Source organism: Buteo buteo, chromosome 5 (assembly GCF_964188355.1).
Source record: "Buteo buteo chromosome 5, bButBut1.hap1.1, whole genome shotgun sequence".
Classification (NCBI taxonomy): Eukaryota; Metazoa; Chordata; class Aves; order Accipitriformes; family Accipitridae; genus Buteo; species Buteo buteo.
Window position 1 is genome coordinate 27,944,129 of NC_134175.1, and position 25,050 is coordinate 27,969,178.

A 25,050-nucleotide genomic window follows, 5' to 3' on the forward strand; every position below is an offset into this window, starting at 1 on the left:
CAATTTGCAGCTCCAGAGCCACCCCGGATTATTCAGGAGCTAGAGCCAACCACTGTGGAGTCTGGCAAACCTGCCCGCTTCTGTGCTATGATATCAGGAAAACCCCAGCCCAAAATTTCCTGGTACAAAGATGATCAACAGCTTTCGCCAGGTTTCAAGTGCAAATTTCTTCATGACGCCCAAGAATATACTCTACTGCTGATTGAAACTTTCCCTGAAGATGCAGCAGTGTACACCTGTGAAGCAAAAAATGACTACGGAGTTGCTACAAGTTCAGCTTCACTTTCGGTGGAAAGTGAGTTTCCCATGCTCATAACAATGTCTGTGAAATGAGATTGTCCACATGTGTGTGTGATCTTCATCTTTAAAAATGACTTCTTTTTCTTATCCTTTAGTCCCAGAAGTTGTTTCTCCTGAGCTAGAAGTACCAGTGTATCCACCGGCTGTCATAATACCACTACGTGATGCTGTTACATCTGAGGGACAGTCTGCTTGTTTTCAGTGCAGAGTTACAGGGACAGGTGGGTTTAATGAAATGCTGTACGTCTTTTTATCTCTCAGAATTTTTCATCCTGAACTCGGAAAAAATGCAACAGTATATGTGCTGGGATCAGTCTTTCCCTAGAAGTACAGTTATTAGATATATGCACACAGCAAAGTGTTACCCACTGACAACTATCAGTTAAGCAAGTCATATGTCAAAGATGACATTAAGCGTGGAAGTCATAAACTGTCATGAACATTAAGCATTTCTAAAAAGAAGGTCTGTTTCAAAAAAATTTGTCTTTGGAAACTCCTCAGCATTTCAAATGCTAACTGATATTGGAAAACTATGTCAGTGAGTAAAATGCAGAGTTTCAAAACATGGAGTATCATGGTGGAAAAGTATTATCATGTTAAAGGAGCGTGACAAAGTTTCTGATGACACATAGTGTCATGTCAATTAACTAAACAAACAGACTGAAACTATGCCTCAATGTTTATCCTAATATTCCTAACTAACTCGTATCACTCTGCAAACAGTAAAATGCCATTGTGTTCTTTTTCCTAGCACAAAAAGATGTTTCCTCATTGTCTTTTTAAGTGTAGATTTTCCTTAAATAAGTTTGCTAGTTTTAGTTACATAGACTATCATTCTACAATGAAAATAATTCTTTCCAAGTTAACACAAACCCAAATAAAACTACTTTTCTTCACTTCAGTAAATGGCCTTGAGTATGACTAGTAACAAAATATTCACACAGTAAACTGCAGAATAAGATCCAGTTCCAATCTCATAGAATTTACAATTATTTAAAGATAAATAAAACTCCAAAATTAAAAATAATCCTGATAGCTGGGTAAAAATCCACATAAAATTAGTAATATATATGCAAATATATAATTTGCATTTACATCACTTGAAATCAAACTCGAATTTTTTTTAAAAAGCTTTACAACAAATCTGATTTTGCTTTAGAAGTGGTGCTAAGACTCAGAAAATGTATGTCAGAAAGACTGGCCTGCCCTCTGTGCAAAGCATGCTAGTGTAATTCTTTTTACAAGAACTGTGTTTATGTGAATGTGGAAGCTGCATTTACAGCACGGAGCATAAGGATCCCTTCATCTAAGTCCCTTTTCATAGAATCATAGAATTTTTTATGTTGGAAAAGACCTTTAAGTTCATCAAGTCCAACCATAAACGTAGCTCTGCCAAGTCCAGCACTAAACCATGTCCCTAAGCACCACATCTACATGTCGTTTCAATACCTCCAGGGCTGGTGACTCAACCACTTCCTTGGGCAGCCTGTTCCAATGCTTGACAACCCTTTCGGTGAAGAAATTTTTCCTATTGAAAATTTCCTTTATTGAATACTATATCCAAATGGATTTGAATACTCCTCACTTGTGTTGTGAAAATCTTTTATAAAAGGTTAGGTAATACATGACTGCAAATACAGTTGTCTAATGGTACACACTATGCAGCTCACTGTTGAAAACACTGTCTCTTCTGAATTACAGTAATAGCACACTATTTGTGTGAAAACATTTGATTTAAGATGTAATATAGTGCCAGGTGGAGAGGCAAGGTTAAAGTCTGCTTCAGTCCTCTCCTTTCTCAAGTCTACAACAATCTATACAAGTCAAGTAACACAACATTTTATATAGGAATGTTACACAGGTACAAAGACAGGATCTTTCTTGAGAAATATGAGGTGTAAAACTTATATTTGCAACAAAAAGAGCCAGGGTACTGTCCTTAGCAAAAGAATATTCCGTTTTAATTTCTTTAACCTGTTCAGCTCAACCTTGTGATTTTAAAGCTCGTTTAATCAGGCAATTGCAGCAGAATCCCTTTTTAAAAATAAGACTTTCTCTGATTCTAGTAGTAGCAAAATATTTTTAAATTTATACATTAAGAGGGGAAAGGAAAAACTATTTTTACTCAGGAATATAGCAACACCAGAATCAGTTTTCCCATACAAATATTTCACATGCAGAGATCAAAACTTAAAGCAACAAGTAGGCCACTTTACACTGTGATCATACATTACCAGAGTAATACAAGGCACATTTAAACTTAAAAAAGATAATTGAGATTAAGATTTCTGACAGATATAAATATAAAAAAAGTGTTTACTTACTAGTCTAATTTCATAATTTACTTACACATTTTTTCTTCTTTCTGTTGCTTAAGCAGATCTGAAAGTCTCTTGGTACAGCAAAGACAGAGAGATCAAGCCATCGCGGTTTTTTAGAATGACTCAGTTTGAAGACACTTACCAGCTGGAGATTGCTGAAGCTTATCCAGAGGATGAAGGAATCTATACTTTTGTGGCTAGTAATTCTGTAGGCCAAGTGACAAGCACTGCTACCTTGAAGTTAGAAGGTACAGTGTGCAATTAAAGATGATGTCTTGTTTAGGTCATGTTCCAATACTAATCTTAATATACACTGATGATTATATGTGAGTCATTGTCTGTCACGTTGTCTTTTAACTCAAATAATTGCTACCATTTACGATGTCCACAACATACATTTATGTCTCCAAAATATAGGTCATGAGCAGGAAAACTTATTTCACATTTTTTCAATGTTCCATGAACCTCTACCTTTTCATTCTCTCCAGTATTAGAATCTGTCATGCACCACAGATAGTAGAAACCTTCTTTCTAATGGTAGTGCTTTGCTTACACAGTCTTTGATTTGACTGTGAGGAGAATCTAGTAAGAGTTTTTTGTATAAAATAATTACTTTGAAAGTGTTGGAAAACATCTTAAATAGAGGTGTGTACCAGGTACTTGGGCAGCTGAAAAGAAATAGTTTACTTTCATATAAACTGATGAAACGTTGACCAAAGTTTTAGAGCAGAAATATTGTCTGTAGAATTTGCTATTTAAGTTTTATATTGTCCTTGATATTATTTAACCATAAATATTTTGTTTTCTTTTTGCAACAGATTTTATAAATGATGAATTAGAATAATTCATGCAGATAAATTGCAAGTTAGAAAAAAAAGCTTGAATGAGAGAGTAAATTTATTGTAGTGTAGGGTAAGAAATTAAAAGTTGGCATGCTTCTTTTCAGGATTTAAAAAGGTTGAAGAAGTTACAACAGAGTCCCATTGGCATGTTTCTTCATCTGTTTCACTTAAGGAGGAGTCTATTGGCCAAAGGCCCACCTTTATCCAGCCTATTTCAAGCTGCAGGGTATGCAGCGGGGAATCAGTCAGATTTCAAGCTAGAGTCTCTGGCATGCCCAAACCAAAAATCCAGTGGTTTCATAATCAACAACTCATGTTGCCAAAAAAAGACTTAGTTTTCCACTTTGATGAGTCTACAGGCACAGCTATATTGATAATAGTAGATGCTTTCTTAGAGCATGCTGGCCAATACTCTTGCAAGGCAAGAAATAGTGCTGGAGAAACAACTTGTACAGCTACACTTACAGTGACTGCAGAAGGTAAAGCCCCATTTTTACTTCAAAGGGATTCAGTTTGTTGTATACCACATTTTTACACTGTTACTAATGTTCTTCTTTCCTTGTTTCATACCTTTTCTTTACCAGCTAATGTTAGTATTACCTACCCTCTGTAACCCAGCCACTCTCGTTTCTTCTGTTTAAGCTGTAACATTTGGAAATTTGCAAATTTGTATCTTGATACAGGTCAAAGAATAGAATCATTTTAATGAAGGCATTCAGATTTTTAAAACAAGTAAATAAGTGATCTTTATAGCATGGACTGAGGTATTTTGCACTATCCTGTAGGAGAAAAAAAAGAAAAATACCTCCTTAAAAAGTTCCATAATAAGTTTCCAATACTAAAATGGACATTTTCAGTCAAAGAACAGAGAAGCATCAACTGTGTATGAACTGCATGACTAGCTTAGGCATCACTTGTCATTCATGTATGTGAATGGATAATCTTTGTGTCAAGAGAGTAGTGCATCTGGCATGCTGAGTTTTCAAATGAAGATCATTCATCCTCCATGCTGTTTGATTTTGTTCAGAGCATGGCCCAGTAAAGTTCTTTAGATACTAATATTGTTGTTATTTTTGTTACTTGATTACACAGTGCAAGCCCTAGATAGGCAAAGTTCTGGGAAAGATGTAAAAGAGTCTATCCGGTCACAGGCTATATCAGAAGTTCATGTTGCTCCTCTTACAAAGAACAACACTAAAACTTATCAAAAAGAATTTAAATCAGTGCAACAACCATCACAGGAACTGGGTGTGCAGGTTTTTGAAAGCGTATCAGAAAGTTTGACCATGAAGGCTACATCAGTTGAAGAAATGGAAGCCATGCACACAACAATCCTTTCCCAAACTTCTCAGAGCACCAGGATCTCTGTGACCACTGCTCCGGCAATGAAGGATGTTCCTCCAAAGATTCTCTTGCAGCTCAGAGACTTAACTGTGAAATGTGGTGACACTGCTCAGTTCATATGTGCCCTAGAAAATGAATTCTTCTCTGAGTTTCTTTGGGCCCATGAAGGTGAAAGGATAGTAGTGTCTGAAAAATTGAAGATATCACAAAATGGAAGTGTCCTACTGCTCACAATCCTAAATGCCCAGCTGACAGATCAAGGACTGTACAGTTGTACTGTATATAATGATTACGGAGGGACAACAACTGCTGCAATACTAAGAGTCAAAGGTGGTTATCTGACTTTTAACATTATGACTTACCTTTTGCAACTTCATTATCCCTGCCCTACAGCTCACTTATATTTCCTTTATTATCAGTATTTAATTGAGGAAGCTCTAGTAATGACGCTTTGGGGTTTTTTTCCTCCACATTTACAGCTCTATTCATCAGAGACATGTGCAGTACCAGGAAGTTGGTACTGTAACTTCATGACTCTTCCCAGCAAGTCACGGATGTCTGAGGCTTTTTATTCCTCATGTCCTTCATGATATACAGTAAGATGTAAAGCAAAACAGGCTGGTAGGAATTTTTACATTTTGAGAATTCCTGAAGCTGGAGTTTAGGGAAGATAAGAATGTCAGATAAGCAATGTTGAACTAGATACCTGGTCATTTCAAAATCTATGGGTCCAGCTTGTTTGCAATAAATCCAAGGTTCTAATTCCAAGTTTGGCGATATAGGTCAATGTACTTGGAAGGATTAATGGGTGCAAGTATTGTATTTTTGCACTAATGAATTGTCTTCTACCCTTCACTCTTCCTGAGATATAAGTATTTATTTTTGCTAAGACTCCTTCCACTTCTTCCTGACGTCAGCATGTTAAAAAGTTAATAGCGTTACCACTAGTGAAGACCCAAAACTGTATTATCACCACACTGGACAGGTGATAGTATTTCTGCTGAGCTCAAAGGAATCAAGAGCAGAAAACTAAGATGAATAATGAGGAAGCTGTTGACCCTGTTGATTTGGCTTTTCCATATTGAAGTTTCTTCACTCTTGAGCTGTGCAAAGTGCTTTATACAGTCTTCTGCTGCTACTTTCTAAATTGAGGCTCTAAATTAAAAGCAAAGATGTGCTTATATTAGACATTACAGACCAAGTCTTTGTCCCATGAAAGTCCCGTAGGCTTAACTGGTACCTAGAATTAGCCCAGCAGGAATAGAGCTCATAAATGAGTAATCACTCATGTTTAATAGCACTGCTGTAGCACATATATGCTGGACATTCTTTCAATACTAATTATTGAGTTTTTCCCCCTAAGTATATTTTTTTATTCCTACAAAACATCTGACCTAATCCTTTTCCTAACTTTATTCCTACCTAGCAAAAGAAGCACAAGCCAAAGCAGTAACAAAAATTACCCTTGAATCAGATACTAAAAGCTTTAAAGCAGCCAAAGATTGTCAGTTTAAAGCATCCAAAGTTAAGCAAGAATCTTCCAAGAAAACCTCAAGCTTATTCATATCTACATCCCAAAGACTGTATGAAACTGAGAAGCAAAGAAACAGAGTCTACTATCCTGACGTTGTGCCATGGGAAGACATCACAGAAACTGGCGCCGAAGCACCAGAGTTTCTTGAAACTCTGCCTTCAGAAACCACTGTAAAAGAAGGAGATGATGTGTTACTCTTTTGTATAATGAAAGGCGTGCCTACACCTTGCGTGGTCTGGCTGTGCAATCAGCTAATAGTTGAGGAGTCTGCATTGTGTTCCTTAAAACATGATGGGCCACTGTGCAGTTTAAGATTGTTGAAAGTTGGTCAGAACCACAAGGGTATATACAAGTGCAGAATAGTTAACCCTGCAGGACAAGCCGAGTGCAGCACCCATCTGAGAGTGACAGGTTGGCAACTGCATGTTCCTTCCAAGTATCAATTCCTCGTGCATAGCATCATTGCATTCCAGTACGTTTATTCCCTGGGAGATGATACGGAACGAGAAGCATCTCATTAGTCTGTCGATTGCTGAATGGAATGTTTTCTTCAGGGATTTAAGGCATGATAAAGGCATGTTACATTAGAAACTTTCCCCCTCATCCTGCAAAAAAGAAAGCAAATCTTAGAGAAAACTGTACATTGCAAACAAGTTTGAAAGCATTTGATTACTCTGTTCTCAAAATTTATCAAGTGTTTGAATTGTTTGGCATGCATTTATGTGTATGTATGTGTGAATTTCTGTATATTTGCCAAAGAGTTGGGATGTTTTTACTACATAAAGTGTTGATGATTGGCATATTTAGCAACTATAGTTCAAAAATCTTTGTCTTTTTATTCTAGCTCCTGAAAAAATCATTCATGAGAAGCTAGAGGAAGACATTGAAATGGAAGTGAAAGGTACAGTCACCAATGATGTTACACTGAATAATTAGTACCAGTAATGAGTAACATTGTGAAAAGCTTTTATCTGCTTACATGTAGTGTCTGAAGGGGGAAGAAAGACACACTTTAAAGCATATTGGAACATGTTGCATGTTTGTTTTGATATGCAAAGGGTTACCTGCATTATAAGGTTGTTTAAGTTTTAAAATATGTTTAAAACTTGAAATTTATGATTTTGCAGCCATGTTTTTAACTTTTACTTCATGCTTTGCAGCTGTTCATAGAGCTTTTATTTGTTCAATTTCCTTTTGAATGCATGGAATATTTTACTTCAGAAGGAAGTCATACAAATCTTAATCATATAATTTTTAAACAAGTTAGCAACCTAACATTTATCAGTTCAATGGACACTATTGGATGGATGGATGAAGTATACTAGAAAGCATTTGTTGTTTAGGATATGTGAAAGCTACACATTCCCATTGATTCCTTGCACTTTTTTTACATACATTAATTCATCATTATACATCTCTTACCCTGGCTTGCAGATAGCATATGTGGTTCATGTTGCTTGCTTTTTTCCCTGTGCATAACACTGTGAAGTTAGTGGCTGTATTAGTTCGAATAAACGCCTTCTCATTTCATGTTAGCTAATGACTTACTTTTTTTTAATATCTTTCAAAATATTTTTTCTCAATTGTTTGAACATTTAGTCTACAAACAGAGGGGTCAGAAAGGGCGTTTATTCTACTGTCTGCAAGTCAGGTAAGATTTTCTTCTTTGCCACCCAAAGACACACAGCTTTTCCAGGCAGCAAAAACATACACGCAGAAGAACGTGTTATTTTGAAATTCATTTTTGCTTGTTCAAGAAGAAATTTCCACAGTCTGAAGAAAGAACAGACAACGAACGATTTTCGTGTCAATCTTTAAAACAGAGCAAGGCGTTGCGTTTATTCGAACAAATATGGTGAGTGAATTACTTTTTTTTCCTGGGTGTGTGATGAAATCTGTTGCATGCCCATTTTTTATTTCAATATAGCTATTTCATTTTTTCAGTCAGACGGCAGGTAGAGTGTGGCATGTTGTAACCCAGTCTCCTTCTCTTTCAGAGCAGCACAGCAAGGCGAACTTTGAGGGACCTGGGACAGCGGTGGGGCTGGCTTGCCCCCAGAACAGTAAACCCATCTTCACACAGGGCCTCAAGTGTAGGTCTGTCTTGGAGGGGGACCCTGCACTCTTCCAGTGCAAGCTGGTGGCATGCCCGGCGCCCCAAATGGCCTGGTTTCACAACAACCGGCCACTCCACCAGGACCGCCGCAAGGTGATCCGAACTGAGAGCGAGGAGTACACGCACCATGCCAGCCTGGAGGTGCGGGATGTGCGGGAGAACGATGCTGGCAGCTACAGGGTATTTGCTATTAACAGTGAGGGCTCAGCTGAGTCCACTGCCTCACTGCTGGTGGCACGCAGTGGGGAGCAGCAGGGCTTGGGGTTTGCAGGGAAAGCGGAGTGGATGCGGGAGAGCTGGGAGTGCTTGCTGCGGCAGCGGCGGGAGGACCGGCTGCGGGTGGTCCTCCGCTGCACCGGCTCACCCTTTGACAAGGGACAGGAGGCCGAGCAGTTGCTTGGGGATCTCTCCCCAGCCCGGGCCATGGTACGAACCATCCGTTTCCGGAGGCTGCCACTGGTGGGGCCTCACCGTCCAGGGCTGACATGCGGTAGGGAGCACAGTGACACAGTGGCAGATGCTGAGGAGCTGCTAGATGAGGAGATCCGTTGGAAGCTGCAGCGGCTGCGGGAGGCAAAGAGGGCAGCACTGAAAAAGAAGCAGGAATCCCTCGTGTCCGTGCCCCAGGGGGGCCCTCCTGGGAAGCCCAGCCCACCTGAGGCAGCTACCACGAAGGATGGCTCAGAGGCCCTCGCAGTGCAGGTAGTGAAGGGGTACTGCAGGCCCAAGGCCATGGGGGAGAGATGGAAGATGCCAGGTGGGCTCCTGGAGGCCTGTCCACCCCTCTTTGTCCAGGAGATCAAGCCCCAGGAGGCTGTTGAGGGGCACAGATGCACCTTCTCCTGCCTCTTTCATGGCCGCCCACAGCCCACGGTCACTTGGTACAACAACGCCAAGCCTGTGGGGCGCGTCCAGGGCACCGCCGTTCACACCACAGAGTGCCGCTCTACACTGACCTTCCCATCCCTGCTCCCACAGCATGGTGGCACCATCACCTGTGTGATCTTCAACCCGCTGGGCACAGTCAGCACCTCAGCTGCACTCCATGTGAGGCGGCAGATGCCAGCCTATGAGGCCACAAAGAAGGAAGAGGAAGAGGAAGAGGAAGGGAAGAAAGAGGAGGAGGAAGAGGAGAAGAAGGTGAAGGAGGAAGAAGAGGGGGAGAAAGAGAAGGTGGAGGAGGAGGAGGAAGAAGTTGGCCTGGCCTTCACAGCAGAGCAGGGACTGCCAAGTGCAGTTCCAGACTCAGACTTGCTGTCGCTGCCTGTGGAAATCAAAATCACTGCCCCCACTCCAACGCCAGAGCAAGACACAGAGATGAGGGAGACCACGAGGCCCTCTCCAGAGCAGGCTGCTCCCACCATAAAGCACAAGTTCAAGTTTTCATTTGATGTGGGAAATGAGCCACCCCAAATTGTGGAAGAAGCCCCAGCACACGTTCATTGCCATGAAGGGGAGGCAGTGGTGTTGGAATGTGTTGTGTCTGGGCAGCCCCCACCAGCTGTGGCCTGGTCACTGAATGGCCAGAGCCTCTCTGCCAGTGAGAGGCTGAGGTTTGAGGAAGGCAAGAATGGCAGGTACCGCTTACACATCCAAGGGGTCTCTGTCACAGATGCTGGGCTGTATTGTTGTGTGGCCAAGAATGTGGCTGGAACAGCGCAGACTGCCTCTGAGCTGACAGTGCAGCCCCGTGCAGCTAGGTTGTATAGCAAGGATGGAGGCACTGAGGAACTGCCTGCCATGGACCATGTTCTGCACCTTCAAGGCCTCAGCACACTTGGGAAGGGTGACGAGGAGCAGATCACATGCTCTAAGGAGGAGGAAGCCCACCTACCCTTGTCCCTGAGGCTGTCTCCGTCTCCTGGTAGGCAGTTGGAAGAGTGTGAGGAAACTCCTCACTCCAGGGAAAGCAAGACAGAGGAAACGATGGTGCTGGATATCATGGGGGTTTATGCAAGACAAGAAATGGGTTATAGAGAAGAAAGTGTGTGGGCTACAGATAGTATTTCTGAGATGAGGCAGCACAGGGGAAAAACTGTCTCCGAGGAACACAGCTTTGGAATTGATGCCACTGAACTGCACCCCAGCATGTACAGGGAAGAGAATGAACTGGTGGCCAAGGACTCAGGTCACTTTTCAGAGGAGCTGGAGGCTGAAGGAGACAAAGTGATGCCTGAAGGAGACAAGGTGGCGCCACATACAGATACTATGTCCTGGGACATCTTGAAGTCACCATTTATGGAAGTCAAAGGGCAAACACATGCCTCTGAGCAGTCTGCTCTGGCAAAGGAGTGTGAGGATGCACAATTTTTCATTCCTATTTCACCTGTGGTGCAAGAGGGGAGTGATGTTTACATGGAGGAGAGTGATGCCCCTGCCTGGGAGGCAACATCTCCTGATGTGCCTCTTGTAGAGGAGCCAAGTGTGCCCCACCTGCAGGACAACATTGCAAGCACACCCACAAAGGAGCAGTTTGCCTTTTATGACTTCTGTACAGAAAACCAGCAGCAGAAACAGGCCAAGGAGGAAGAGAGATCAGTTGATATTGAACAGGATATCAAGGTTGAGGATCATCTTTGTAAAGAAGAAATGATTGATGCTGGGGATGGCGCACGCTGGGAAATACACAATGATGGACAAATGCTGCAAGAAATGGAGTCTGATGCAGCCAACTCTTCTTTGGATCTCATCCTCACTCCTCCTGGCATGGAAAACTTGGATCAGGATTTCACTGGAGAAGTTGAGGTTCAGTTAGAAGCAGCACATTTCAAAGAGCAGCTGTTGCCATCTGAGGCTGATGAGACCAATATCACATTTGATCTGAAGAAGCTTGTGGAGCCTTTCCCAGCTGCAGACACTGTGGACACAGAACAGGCACAAACCCCCACAGCTCTTGAGAGTGTGGAGGTAGGAGTGACTGGGCTCAGCTCCCCTGTGCACCAACATGATGTGCTTATGGAAGAGATGTCTCTGAGTGAGGAGCTGCGTCAGACCTACAGGATGAAGCAGGAGGAGGTTGGTACCCAGGAAGAGGCACAGCCAAGAGAAATCAGAAGGGCTGATTTGCAAATCCCTAACGGGGACCTTGGCAGCGTCATGACAGCTGCCGAAGAGGGATCTTCTGAAGAAATTCATGAGTCAGAGGTGAGTGTCTGTGGGGAGGATTCACTTGAGGGACAAACTCATAGTTTTCTGGTGGAGTCCACAGCAGATTTCCAAAGAGGAGTGCAGGAAACACATGTGTGGGAGAGTGGAAAAGAACTGGAGACCACAGACTCCTGGAGTGACAGCTTCATCATCGACTTGAAAAAAGCTGCATGTGAAAAGAAACCCCAGGCTGGGCATCAGGCTGAGAAGGAAGAAGGTTCTGGAATAGGAAAGGTCTTTGAGACAGGAATGAGCACCTCCACCTGTGAGATAGATAGCACAGATTCCCCTGAGAAGATGCTCAGGGACACCGAACAGGAACCAAACACAGCCAAGGGCTTCTCTTTCGGGCAACGCTTACTTGGTTTAATAATGGATGATCCTGTGGCACGGAAGGAACAAAGGAAGGAGTCTTGGGCCAAGAAGAGGACTCCCACTGAGGAAGCCTCTGAGAATAGCCTGGATGGAGAAGGACTACGGGAGGATATTTCTGCAGGTCCAGAGCCCAGTGCTGTTCAAGCCTCAGAGCTGGAGCCTGATTTGTCCCTGGCCAAGTATTTAAGGTCAACTGGGATGCAGGAAACTCCAGATCTCAAAGGGACAGTTCAGAAGGAGCAGCAAGAGACCATCACTTCACTGGAAGTGGAGGAGGTTACCTTCAGCATGGTTTATGACTATTACAACAACCAGCAGGAACTCACCCGGCCCTTCTCTCCTGAGTCGGAAATATCTATAGAGCTGGAGTGCGGGAGTGGAGAGGAGTCACCTGATTCAGACCGCTTCTACACACCTCCCTCCTCAGTGGAGATCTTTGAAACTGCTTCATCAGCATCCTACCACACACCGCTTAGCACACCCGAGCGCTACTCCACACCGTCCGAGGGCTCAGGATACAGCACACCACCCGAGCGCTACTCCACACCGTCCGAAGGGTCAGGATACAGCACGCCACCCGAGCGCTACTCCACACCGTCTGAAGGCTCAGTGTACAGCACACCGCCTGAGCACTACTCCACGCCCTCCGAGGGTTCAAAATGTAACACACCCTCGGAGCGCTACTTCACACCCTTTGAGGGACCCTGGTCTGCCTCAGGGGACAGCACACCACCAGAGCGCTACCGGACACCCACAGGGGAGTATATGGATGCCCTGACCATGCTCCCCCACTATGAGAGAAGGCAGAAGCCTCCAGACCAGCCACAGGCTGAGGTGTTTAGGACTCCCTGTGAAGCCCTGGAGCCATCAGGCAGGCAGATGCCACCTGCATTCCTCAAGGAATTGACCAGGAGGAGGCTGTACAAGGGAAGCACACTGACCTTTGTGGCCGAGGTGGTGGGTGTACCCAAGCCAGGGGTGAAGTGGTATCATAATAAATCTCTTGTGGAGCTGGATGAGAGAGTGCGGATGGAGAGTGATGGGGACAAATGTGTGCTGGAGATCACTAACGCCCAGAAAGCCGATGGAGGACAGTATCTGTGCCATGCAGTGAACATTGTTGGGGAAGCTAAAAGTATCGCACAGGTGGAAGTTGTGTCTGAAGATGAGCAGTCACTAGCACTGCCACCCCCTGTCACCCACCAGCATGTTATACACTTTGACCTGGAGCAAAACACATCTTCAAGGTCACCTTCACCACAGGAAATCCTCCTGGAAGTGGAGCTGGATGAAAATGAGGTGAAGGAGTTTGAGAAGCAGGTCAAAATCATAACCAGTCCTGAGTTTAGCCCAGATAAGAAGAGCATGGTGGTCTCCCTGGATGTCTTTCCGCTTGCTTTTTTGGAGCAAGCTGCAGGCTTGGCTGCAGGGGAGAATGAGGATGTAAAAATTGATTTCCAAGTAACTGAAATGCCTCCCCGCTTTGCCGTACCCTTTGCAGATGTTGAGGTGACAGAAGGCTTGGAGGCAGTGTTTGAGTGTGTGGTAACAGGTACTCCTGTCCCAGTAGTGCAGTGGTTCAGAGGTGACACCTGTGTGACACCTGCCACAGGGAAGTATGTTGTGAGTCAGAAGGAGGGACTTCACACTCTGAAGATCCAAAATGTAGGTCCTTCTGATGGTGGATGGTATCACTGTCGGGCAATGAACAGGCTGGGAGAAGCAATGTGCAAAGGCTCCCTCGTAGTCATGGCTCAGCAGGGAGCAAGTGCTAAGGGAAGCAGTGAGACAGTCACGGGCAGTGAACCACGCAGGCCCCAGAAGTGTGACTTGCTTTTGAGTGAGACTGTGAGCCCAGGTGACCAGTCAGAAATAGAGCTGGAGTTTGAGTTCAAGCCTCATATAGACAACCCAGAGAAAGCAATCCAATTGCTTGCGGCAACTCAACAAGAGGGGGAAGTGGAAGGGGAGAAGCATGTCAACATTAGTTTTGACGTGTTTGCAGAGCCGTCCCAAGAGGAACGGATTGAGTTTAGGGCAGAGGACTCGGAGAGCTGCAGCTTTGAGTTCCAGGTCACAGAAGCACCTCCCAAATTTCTAAGGCTCATTTCTGACTGCAGTACATTTGTAGGTGCCTCAGCATACTTCCAGTGTCTCGTGACTGGTTCCCCCCACCCAAGTGTCCGCTGGTACAAGGATGGGGTGTTGTTGGAAGGGGACAGGCACTGTGTGCAGGAAGAGCAGGGGGGCTGTCACAGCCTTACTATTGAAAACTTAATGCAAAGTGACAGTGGGCAGTACAAATGTATAGCTACTAACAGGGCAGGAACTGCTGAGACTAGTGCTGTGTTAACATTACACTAAATTTCCATAATTTATTTCAGAATCTCTTTTGAAATACTAGATGTTTTTGTGCTGTCATTCACTGCAGGTAAAAATGCAGCACTCATTTTAGGGGCATTGTTTTTCATCTCTTTAGTGATGAAAACCACTCTATGTGGGCATATTTGTGTCTCACTTAAACTTGCCTTCATTGGGGAATTTAAGTGAGATTTAATCTGTGCATAGATTTTGTGCACACTTCCTGCACCGAGGTATATTTCAGGCTCCTTCCAAGCTCCTTACTCATTCTTGTAAAGATATTTTAATTGACACTCATTTATGTAGGACTAATTTTTTCGTATAGTGTACATATTCCTGTGTGTCTGTAACAGTGCAATCGTTATTGGTTTATGTAGGCTAGAAATCAGCTGAAAATGTAGAAACCATCTTTTTCTTGTAACCTAAAGGTATGGAATACTAACTTACGCTTGCTGTTTAGTTTGGATATAGTTCTGTGAAAGAACTCCTTGAATTGGTATTCCCCCTTCTGACAATTTTGTCTCTGAACATGTGAGTCTCACTGATTTAAATCCTGTGTTTACAGTTTCTATCACTGCAAAATTCTTACATCCATGGGCCTCATTCTACTGACTCATGGAATTAAATGACTTTTTTTTTAAGTCAATGAAATTACACTGTTGCAAAAAAAAGCAACACAACGGGAAGAGAATGAAAGTTTTGCGTTAGTAGAGACTGGACAGGATTTTTTTCTCTATTACCAAGTAATAAACATGAAAACATATTTTGTACTGTATCTTTAGAAGTTATAGGGAAAGGAGAGGGAGCATAATAAAACAATGATGTAACTGTAAATTCATTAAAATAATTTTGGTTGTCCCCGTATTCTAGTGTCATTCATAAAAAATGCATAGTAGTAAAAAAGTGAGAGATTTTTATGCAGTATTCTTGTTTCACGTTAGAACTAAACCTCTACATATTCCTTTTTTCTTTTTTTTTTTAGTTAGTAACAGTTAAGTGTGCTATGTGTCAAGATGACCAGAAATAAGTAGAATATGTTCAATTGTTATCTGTGGAATTTTCTCAGTAGAAGAGATTTTTACATTAATGTTCTCAATGTGAGTATATATTTTTGTATTTAAAATAATGCTAATATTTATGAGGAGGAATCAGCAGTAGCTGACATAATTAAATCTGAACTAAATCAATCATATATAAACAATGATAAATTGATTAAGAAAATATGTTAAAAGTATGAAAGTTATTAATTAATGTTTATCAGAAGTTAAATAACTCTCTAGTGCATGTGCCAGGTTTCCAGTTACCTATATGCCAAGGTGAAACCTTGAGCTCAACAACCCTAAGCAAAAATTATTTTTACTTTGATTACTTGTTCATGAGGTTCTTCCAGTTATTTACAAATTGCTGTTCATTGCCTTGCAAACTGCTTTAAGGAGCATGGTGATTTTAAGCATAAAAGAACTATTCCTATAGTACATTCAGTTATGTTCATGCATGTTCTTATTTCTGAGTTTGATGTGTCCTCACACTGAGGTCAGCATGCCTCAAAAACTCCATAATCTTTTAAGACTATCCCATCACTCACCTGGGATAGTAATTTTTGATCAAAAGATTCACTTCGCCCAATTGTGTTGCCCGATGTAAACTTAAAGTCAGGAGTGGCAAGTTCTAATGACCCAGTACATGAAGGGGTTAGGCTAATACCAATGACTTCAGTTCCTTCCCAGTCATGACCCTATGATAAATATTTAATATTTGTACACTGTTAAAAGGCAGAGATAATTGTGTTTTCTCATAGGTAATGGTGATAGCAAAGAGAAGCATAAGTGTCTGACCCAACGTTGTGCTGGGAAAGAATTACTTCATGATGCATCCTTAATCCATTACTTGTGTAGATGTGTAACACTAGCTGATTCATTAGGCAGCAGACTGTCGCTAGGGAAGTTGACATGAATTGTCTGATGTTATACATCAGCTGTGACATGAGGGGTCTTTTAGGTCCAAAACCAAAGAGGTCAGAGGACCTTTGGTTAGGTCCTGAGCAATTATGAGGTGTGTTTAATTTGCACTGAAATTTTTAGTAGAAACAGGCCCATAACTTGGTTTTGAAGCCATAAGCCAAACAGGTCCAAGTTCATGTTCACACCTGAAATATATGGCCAAGCATCTTTATCTCTACCTGTGTAGTAGTGTTTGTGGTTTATGTAAGTTTAAATGTCTTTGGTTTAAGTTTCATACATTAGCCAGGAGCACTATCATGTGCTTATGGAGAGACAAAGTCTAACCTAAGCTACAACGATACAAATCTGGAGTAATTCTAGTTTTGAATAAACTTACTCTGGGGCAACTGGTATAGCTTAGAGCCATGACTGACCATCTCTCTTCAAAAGTTTGTGCTTTCATAGGAATTACAAAATTCACCATTTTATTGTCAGGTTTAATGTTGTCTTCATTTCTACAAACCAAGTATCTTAAAAAAAGGATGAATTATGTTTGTCATCAATGTATATTGAATGTTAACATGTATGGTTAATTTGTGAAATAAATATGTAAATTATTTAAGTCCGTCGCTTCTTGTACTTTATTCATTTCACAGGCATAGCTAAAATATGAAAAAAGTATCTATATAGTTTTTCTGTCACAAATATCCAGGAACACACAAAAGTGCATTAATTTTTGCCACACTCCTGTATATAAAGCATTATCATGTGTGTTAGCATAGGTTCTATTCTGCAATTTTTGTAGTTTATTATGGGCCCAATTCTGCCACCCATTCTCAAATTCACTAGTGCATTCCCTTTCTGGGGAAACTGCCCTAATGTTTTAACAAGGTTGGCAGTTAATACTGAAGGACTGGTGTAATTTTTTTTAACCTAAGCATCTCTTCTCAACAGTCAATCACTCCGTGCACTGTGCTATGTCATGTATATTATGGTATTTATGGCAAGATTAATAATCACTAAAACCAATGAGAAAGAATTGGGTATGGCACATTATGTTCTTTAGAGTTGTTATTGGAGTGCAGCAAAAATTATCATCTCACAATAAGTTTGGGAATTTAAGACACTGCCATTGAGAAACTTATCAAGGTTCACCATTAAAGTGCCTGGAGACATTTATCCACTCACACTTCTTTTATTCTTTTTCAACAACTCTCATATCTTTCCAGCATCAAATACTGTGGGCCTTAACTGAGCAAACTTGACTCAGTGAGGACAACAGGATTTGATTTCCAAAGGTTTTCTTTGTGCCGTGCTTTTTGTGGATGGCTTGTTCCGTTCCTGGAAGTCTCAGATTTCACTGATGTTTCTAGTGTCAAGCGTCTGCAGAGAATGGCATCTTCTTGACGTCTGCTTCCTCTCATTTTTAAACCACCGTTAGAACAAAGTGGGCAGACACATAAATGCCTAATTCACAAAGGCGACAAAAAGAAAAACCTTAAAGTGCTTTGCCCTCTTTTTCTCTGATATTGTGGGAGTTTTAATATGCAACATTGTGACAGCATGAGTTTAAAAGTAGAGATTTAAACTAGTGATGTTAAATCAAGGGTGCAAACTCATGATTTTAGTAATAATGGTGTTGTAAGCATAAGGCTCTAAAGGCAAAACCAGGACAAAGCTGGTAAAGGAGAGGTAATATCTTAGTGAGTTAGACAAAAGATAGAGTTGAAAGAGATGAACTAACTGCACCCAAAGAAGGGTTGGTGGATTGAAAAGTTTGTGTTCTTTTTTCCAATCCTAATTTCGGCATTCTGTTTTTTTCTTGGTGTTTTGAATTAAACCAGGGTCTTAACACTGCTCTACTGTATTTGTTTGTATAGGTGTACATACAGATGTGTACGGTACATACCACTTTAATTCTATTTGTGAAATGCACCCATGTTGCTTGACTGTTACTTGCACTGTACACCCTGGGGGTATGCCTAACCCATACTGTGATGTCAGGTTTAAAAAAACACACATGTTGATCCAGATGGGAAGTTCATAAGTAACCTGACAACACAGCATGTCTTGCTGGTTTTGGCAGGTATGTATTTGACAGCAAGAGGACCTCATGTTCATTGCTAACTGCTGTACAGTATTGAGAAAGCCTCCAGATATAAAACAATAGTTGCACTAACACTGTTTATTGCTATTTTCAATTGCTCTCTTAAGCTTTCTAGTAAAACTAAACAATTTTTTTTCCATACAGACATTGCTAGCTCTCTTATTGTGTCTTCTGAGGAAGGAAGAAGCAAAGGCTACAGCAGCGGCCTTCAGTTGCCTGATAGAGAGAAAACACTTGAATTTGAGCCTGAAAAACCAGTTTATTCCAGCAAAGAAACGATGAAAATGGAGGAGGGGGGCAAAGCCCCCGTTTTCCTCAAACAGGTCTCAGATGTTGAAGTCTGGCAGGGAGATGTAGCTAGGTTCTCTGTTACTGTTACTGGCAGCCCCGCACCCAAAATCCAATGGTTTTTCAACAGTATGAAGCTAACTCCATCCATGGACTGTAAGTTAGTGTTTGCTGGCAATGACCACAGCCTCATCCTCCCGTATGCAGGTGTGCAGGATGAGGGTGACTACACCTGCGTGGCCAGCAATGTACACGGTAAGACCACTTGCAGTGCCCACCTCCACGTGCGGCAGCGGATACCAGGGCTCCCTTGCTTTGCCAGGGAGCCGGACAGCGTGCGGTGTGCACCGGGCTTCACAGCAGTCTTTGAGTACACCGTGGCTGGGGAGCCATGCCCTGATGTGCAGTGGTTCAAGGGGAGCGATCAGATCTTCTCCGATGCACGTCATTCTGTTGCTCGCCACGCTGATGGCTCAGGCTCCCTGACAGTGCGGGAGTGCATGGAGGAGGACGCTGGGCTCTACACGTGCAGGGCAGTGAGCACCCTGGGCGAGGCCACATGCTCTGCTGAGCTCCTTGTGCTGCCTAAGGAGGAGCATGCTGTGTGCAGGCAGAGCCCAGCCTTGCAGCACTCTGCGGTGGCAGAGGACCAAAGCCTCCTCTCCTACGAGGAGGCTGGCGAGCTTCCTGCTGTGGAAGGATCGCTCAACCTTGAGGCCATGAGGGAGCCCTGGCCCCTCCTTCAGCTCCAGACAAGCCAGGCAGAGCACGTGCTGCCCAGGGAGGACATCTTGCCTGGCCTGCCACTGGCCTGCCTGGCCGCACAGAGTGTTGAAGAGGTTCTCACCCAGGTGGCCACAACACAAGGGAGCAGCAGGCTTCTGGCAGAGTCACTGCAAACCCTCCCTGCTGGCCCCCAGGGTGCGGTGCCTGCAGCAGTGATGGAGACACGACTGCTGGGCTGCCTTGGGACTGTAGCTGCCCAGATACTCTTGCCCAAAGAGGAAGTCATCCCCAAGGCAGCAGAGCAAATGGCTGCTCTGAAGACAGAGGCTTCCCAAGGCCTTCTACGAGTATCAAGCAGCACTGAGAGCCATGCCATAGATGGTGACCACATCCAGGTCCTTGAGGGCTTCCAGGCAATGCAAGGTGAGCTGAAAGCTGAACCCAGATTTCCCTCTGAATTGGCCTTTACTGGGGGCCAAGCTGTCCCACTGGAGAACATTTCTTCCCTGGAAGCAGCAGAGGAAGATTTTGCTGCAAGAATCCATGAGGGACAGGCTGTGAGATTCCCCTTGCTGCTAGAAGAAAACCAGCCCCTAGAAGAGGAACATGTCGTTGATCTTGCCAGCCCACGTAGGCAGTCTCCAAGGGCAGGGAGACAATCCCACGAAACAATGTACACTCACCAGCTCCAGCCAAGCCAAGTCCTCAACAAAGAGAGCCAGCTCACTGCTCAGGTTCCCAAGAGCTGCAGCTTGGACATAAAGTCTCAAATTAGAAATGCACTGAAAGCTGCAGTGGTAAGTGAGCAAAACCTCTTGTTTTCAGAATGGTTGGCTGATAAAGAAAACGTTGAAGTACAGACACTAAACATCACCAAGGAACATAAATACACCCTATGTACCTATGTTGTGACCACCGGAGGACTCAGTCCCATAGAAATCCCAGTTTCCTTGGGAGAAGTCAGCATTCACACAGCTGACCAGAAAACAGTCTTGAAGGAGGCTTTCTATTCTCTTGTTTGTGAAGAAAAACATCTCTTGACAGATGAAAAATCCAAAGCATTGCCAGTCCATTCCAGTCTGCTTCTGTCAGGAAAACCCTGTGATGAAACCTCTGAGCTGGAGCCCCAGCAGGCTGAGAGGACTATGGAGGCAGCAATACCCCTGGAGCAGCCTTTGTCTGCACAAGTAATCAACACTCTGACTGGGCATGGCCAAATCAAGGATGTGGGTGCAGCTGCAGCCACTGCTGATGTAGCCTCTGCAGGTGTTCCCATTGAGACACCCACAGAAATACTGAAAAGGAAGGAGAGAAGGGAAGAAATATGTGAGGAAGAGAGCAGAGAAGGTCTGGAGACTAGAGCTGGGAAGATGGAGGATGAGCTGGGCAAAGAGAGTTATCCCGTCATACACAGAAAACTGGTCAACACTGTTGTGGAGGAAGGGGAGAGTGTCAGGCTGGTGTCTGTCATAACAAATGTCAGAGAGGTGAACTGGTACTTTGAGGGTAAACTGGTGTCTTCAGGCGACAAATTCAAGTGTTTGCAAGATCAGGACACGTACACACTAGTAATTAGCAAAGTGTGCGAGGAGATTCACCAAGGAGAGTACACCTGTGAGGCACTGAATCAAGGTGGAAAAAGAGCAACAGCAGCAAAACTCACAGTTGTTAAAAGAGGTTGGATTATGAGGATAAAATACTGCCTAATACACTGCTCTACTAATGAAACTGCCCTACTATGTGTCTGTATCTTTGGATACAGACACAATATTATAACACCATCATGCCACTAATCAGAGGGGCCCCTTTCTCTCTGGATTTATGGTCTCCTTTTACCACATTGCAAAGTCTCTCACTTCCCTCACCCCAGTCTCTGGGCAGGAACTTTATTGCTTCCTCTTCTCATCACACAAGCACAGTCAGGACAAGCTGTATCTCAATCCCGACCACTTCTCCCATTGTTGCCTGTGAAGTGGACCTGCTCTTCCCACTTTTCTAACTGCTGCACCCTCTCTCACTCTTTAGAGTCGTTGCACAGTTTCAGCACAATTCCTCATTCACACCAGAATTTCTCACAGCTCCAGGATAGTGTGGTATACGTTTGTATTGCATTGTTCTTGTGCATCGCTATTGCAAATTGTTTTTCCATTATCATCACTGTGTTTTCTGATGTCATTATGCACCGTAACACTCTGTCCACTGAGCCTTGTACTGCTTTCATTTCTTACAGATATTTTTTTTATTTTACAGTCACTTTATATGGATTGCAAGTAAATCACCTTTTTTTTTTTTTCCAGTCAGTCACTTCACTGACTTTCCAGAATGTCAGCAGGCAGGGCTTTGAGTGACTCTCTGCTTCCGATTTCAGTTGCGCCGATCCTGAGGAGAAGGCTCGAATCTCTGGAGGTGGCTGTAAATCACGTGGCCAAGTTTACCTGTGAGGTAGAGACTGCTCCCAATGTCAAGTTCCAGTGGTACAAAGCCGGACGAGAGATATATGATGGGGACAAATACTCCATTCGCACCTCCAACTACCTCTCCATGCTGGAGATCCCAAGGCCTCAGGTTGTTGACTGTGGAGAGTATAGCTGTAAGGCTTCCAACCAGCATGGCAGTGTAAGCTCTACAGCTCTTTTAACAGTGACTGGTAAGTACAGACTTCCAAGCACTTCTCCTTCTCCATAAAATATCTTGGTATATTGTAATGCTTTCAGTGCTATACTTAAAAATGTTTATGGTAGAGCTCTTGATTGCCATTGTTATACATAATCCATACCTAATTTTGGCAGGCACAAGCATAGAGAAGGAATAATTTTTAAGAATGCTGCTTTTAGGTGCTTTCTGTACCTAGAAAGGGGAATCAGTGTGAAAAGTTTCAGAAGGGAAGAAAGAAGGGGGAAAGACAGAGCATGAGGAACTAGGTTGTCAACAGAATGGGATTGCTTTGTGAATACATTCTTGAAGAAGGTTTATTTAACTTCTAGACAACAAGAAAACATACACTTTTATATCTGATTTCTTCGGTGTAATAATCACTGTGCAATTATCCTAACACCCTATGTTTATCCTGCAGCTATAGTTGTGAGGCAGGCTATGCAGCTACATATACCTGAACGTTTGTGTGCCATGGCCAGAGGGGAACTCTATGTGATTGGGGAAATAGATCTTCTTAAACAAAAGAGGGTTTAAAGATTTTTCAATTTGCAGACTTTTTTGTCTATTGAAAGCTATACAATTATCTCTTTTTCTTTTTTTTTTTCTTTTTCTTTTTTTTTTCTTTAAAAAACCCAAAACCATCTTTTGGGCTTTTAGTGTGTGATGATTTTTTTACTCTCACTTTTCTCTTTGTGGGAGGAATCTTTATGTGGTCATTGCTAAGTGCCAGATACTAGATACTAAAGAAAGATGCACAAACTGTGAAATGCATGCAAACTTGTCTATCTTGAGGGAATGGTGCCCAAATATGTCAGTCTTAGAGGAGGATGTTCTGGCTTTTGGTGTATTTTCCTTTAGTTTGTACATTGCTCCAGAGATTCAAAATGCCTTCAAGCTCTGGAGCAATATACAGACCCAAGAAGTACAAAAACAAAAATTCATCATCTTTAACACCTCTTATCTCCTTCACTTCTGGCTTCTTTTGCTTAAGAGCGTCCAGTGACAAACTGTCCCCTCTTGCTCTCTGTCCCTGGCAAATGTGGAGAAGGAGCATAAGCTCTGGTCTTCACCTCTGGATAACATTGAACCCCTTTGTTTTGCAGAAGCACTTCCACCAACGTTTCTTACCAGACCTGAATCTATCACTACTTTTGTGGGCAAAAGTGCCAAGTTCCTGTGTACTGTTTCGGGCACTCCAGTCATCGACGTCGCCTGGCAGAAAGATGGCACTACCATTTCACCTTCGGACCGCCACAAGATCTCCAAAGTGGAAAATAAACATGTGTTAGAAATTTCCCTTCTCACCATCAGTGACAGAGGGATTTACACTTGCAAAGCTTCCAACAAGTTTGGGGCTGACATATGCCAGGCTGAAATGGTCATTATAGACAAGCCGCACTTCATTAAAGTTTTGCAGTCAGTGCAGTCAGCAGTCAATAAAAAAATACGTCTTGAATGTCAGGTAGATGAAGACAGGAAAGTAACAGTAGGGTGGACAAAGGATGGAAACAAAATCCCTCCAGGCAAAGATTATAAGATTTACTTTGAAGACAAAATAGCCTCGCTTGAGATTCCTCTGGCTAAGCTCAAGGATTCAGGCCATTATGTGTGCACTGCCTCAAATGAGGCAGGAAGCAGCTCCTCTTCTGCCAGCGTCACAGTGAGAGGTAAGATAGTCCTACACCCCCCTTACCTTTGCTCTTCTTGGGTTCCCCATTTCTTCTTTTGCAGGCCAAAGACTTCTTTGGGTTGAAATCACACTGGAACTCTTCTCAGACCTGCCATCAGGTCTATTCACCTCTTGCTCATTTCCCCTGCTGCCTTCCAGCACACTCTGTGTTGCCTCAATATTTCTTTCACCAGCCAGATCCAAGAACTGCTCCTGCATGCAGGGAAGAGGTGGACAGAGAAAGCAAGAGAAACCACAAGAACTGCAGCTCAGCAAAGATTATGCTGATCTTTTCTGAAGTCATGTTTTGTTCTTACACTAGGAACCAATCTTTCAAAGCTTTGTATTTCAACCTTCTTTCCTTTTTCTCTTTTTTTTCCCCTTTTCTTCCCCTTTTCTTCCCATTTTTAGAACCACCATCCTTTGTGAAGAAAGTCGATCCATCTTATTTACTGACCCCCGGTGACTCTGCACGCCTTCAATGCAAAATCAAAGGCTCTCCTGAAATCCAGGTTACTTGGTTTAAGAACAATAAGGAAATCCGTGAAAGTAACACACACAGGATGTCCTTTGTCAATTCTGTGGCCGTGTTAGATATTTTGGAGATGAAAGTTGATGACAGTGGGAGCTACTCATGCGAAGCTGTAAATGAGGTTGGAAGTGACAGCTGCACCACTGAAGTAGTTGTCAAAGGTCTGTTCTTCTTGCTGCTGCCAGACACATTCTTGAGAAATACCTACCTTGCGGGGTTGGTTTTTTTTTTTGGTGGGGATGGTTGACTAATTCTTTCTCCCTGCTTTTATAGAGCCTCCGTCTTTCATCCGAACACTTGAACCAGCAGAGGTAGTGAAGGGAACAAACACCGTTCTTCAGTGTGAGGTTGCAGGCACTGGACCATTTGAGATTAGCTGGTACAAAGACAAGAAACAGATTCGCAGTAGTAAAAAATACAGGTTGACCTCTCAGAAAGCTGTTATTTCTCTGGAGGTGTCTTCATTTAATAGTGCGGATGTCGGTGAATACGAGTGTGCGATAGCTAATGAAGTTGGGAAGTGCATATGCAGTGCAACATACATCTTGAAAGGTCAGTGGGAGAGAGAAAACTCCACTTATTGAAGGGATTGGCAAGAACCCCTCATTTCTTAAAATGTCTTTTCTTTGGATTTGTGGGTGGCTAGGGAGGGTGGGGAGGGAGAATATCTTCTTTTTCTCTTAAAATTCTGTGTATATCTTAACTCTTATCTGGCATCAAGCCTGTGAATCTGAAGGACATTGAGCTTAAAGGGCTATGCATTAACTCCCAGCTGGGGAATGCAGCTTTTCTC

General features: G+C 43.0%; 2 protein-coding genes across 3 annotated transcripts in view; both read left to right on the forward strand.

Moving 5' to 3' along the window:
* The window catches only part of LOC142031228 (titin-like), a 244,865-nt gene that overhangs the window by 32,406 nt on the left and 187,409 nt on the right, over positions 1-25,050 (forward strand). The window contains exons 41-49 of one of the 2 annotated variants that reach the window (XM_075028344.1): positions 11-295; positions 396-521; positions 2,681-2,869; positions 7,186-7,242; positions 18,532-21,078; positions 21,770-22,048; positions 23,160-23,723; positions 24,137-24,418; positions 24,531-24,809. In XM_075028344.1, the coding sequence (XP_074884445.1) occupies positions 11-295; positions 396-521; positions 2,681-2,869; positions 7,186-7,242; positions 18,532-21,078; positions 21,770-22,048; positions 23,160-23,723; positions 24,137-24,418; positions 24,531-24,809 (4,608 nt within the window). The remainder of the gene's footprint in view (positions 1-10; positions 296-395; positions 522-2,680; positions 2,870-7,185; positions 7,243-18,531; positions 21,079-21,769; positions 22,049-23,159; positions 23,724-24,136; positions 24,419-24,530; positions 24,810-25,050) is intronic. The other variant, XM_075028345.1, reaches the window with a different exon arrangement.
* On the forward strand, positions 8,016-16,902 carry LOC142031229 (uncharacterized). Its single transcript, XM_075028346.1, has 2 exons — positions 8,016-8,196; positions 8,339-16,902. Exon 2 carries the CDS (start codon positions 8,503-8,505, stop codon positions 14,341-14,343), a length of 5,841 nt encoding a protein of 1,946 aa, XP_074884447.1. The 5' UTR covers positions 8,016-8,196; positions 8,339-8,502; the 3' UTR covers positions 14,344-16,902.

Excerpts from the sequence above, each read along its gene's own strand:
- LOC142031229 (XM_075028346.1), top strand. The coding sequence starts at position 8,503 with ATGGCCTGGTTTCACAACAACCGGCCACTCCACCAGGACCGCCGCAAG.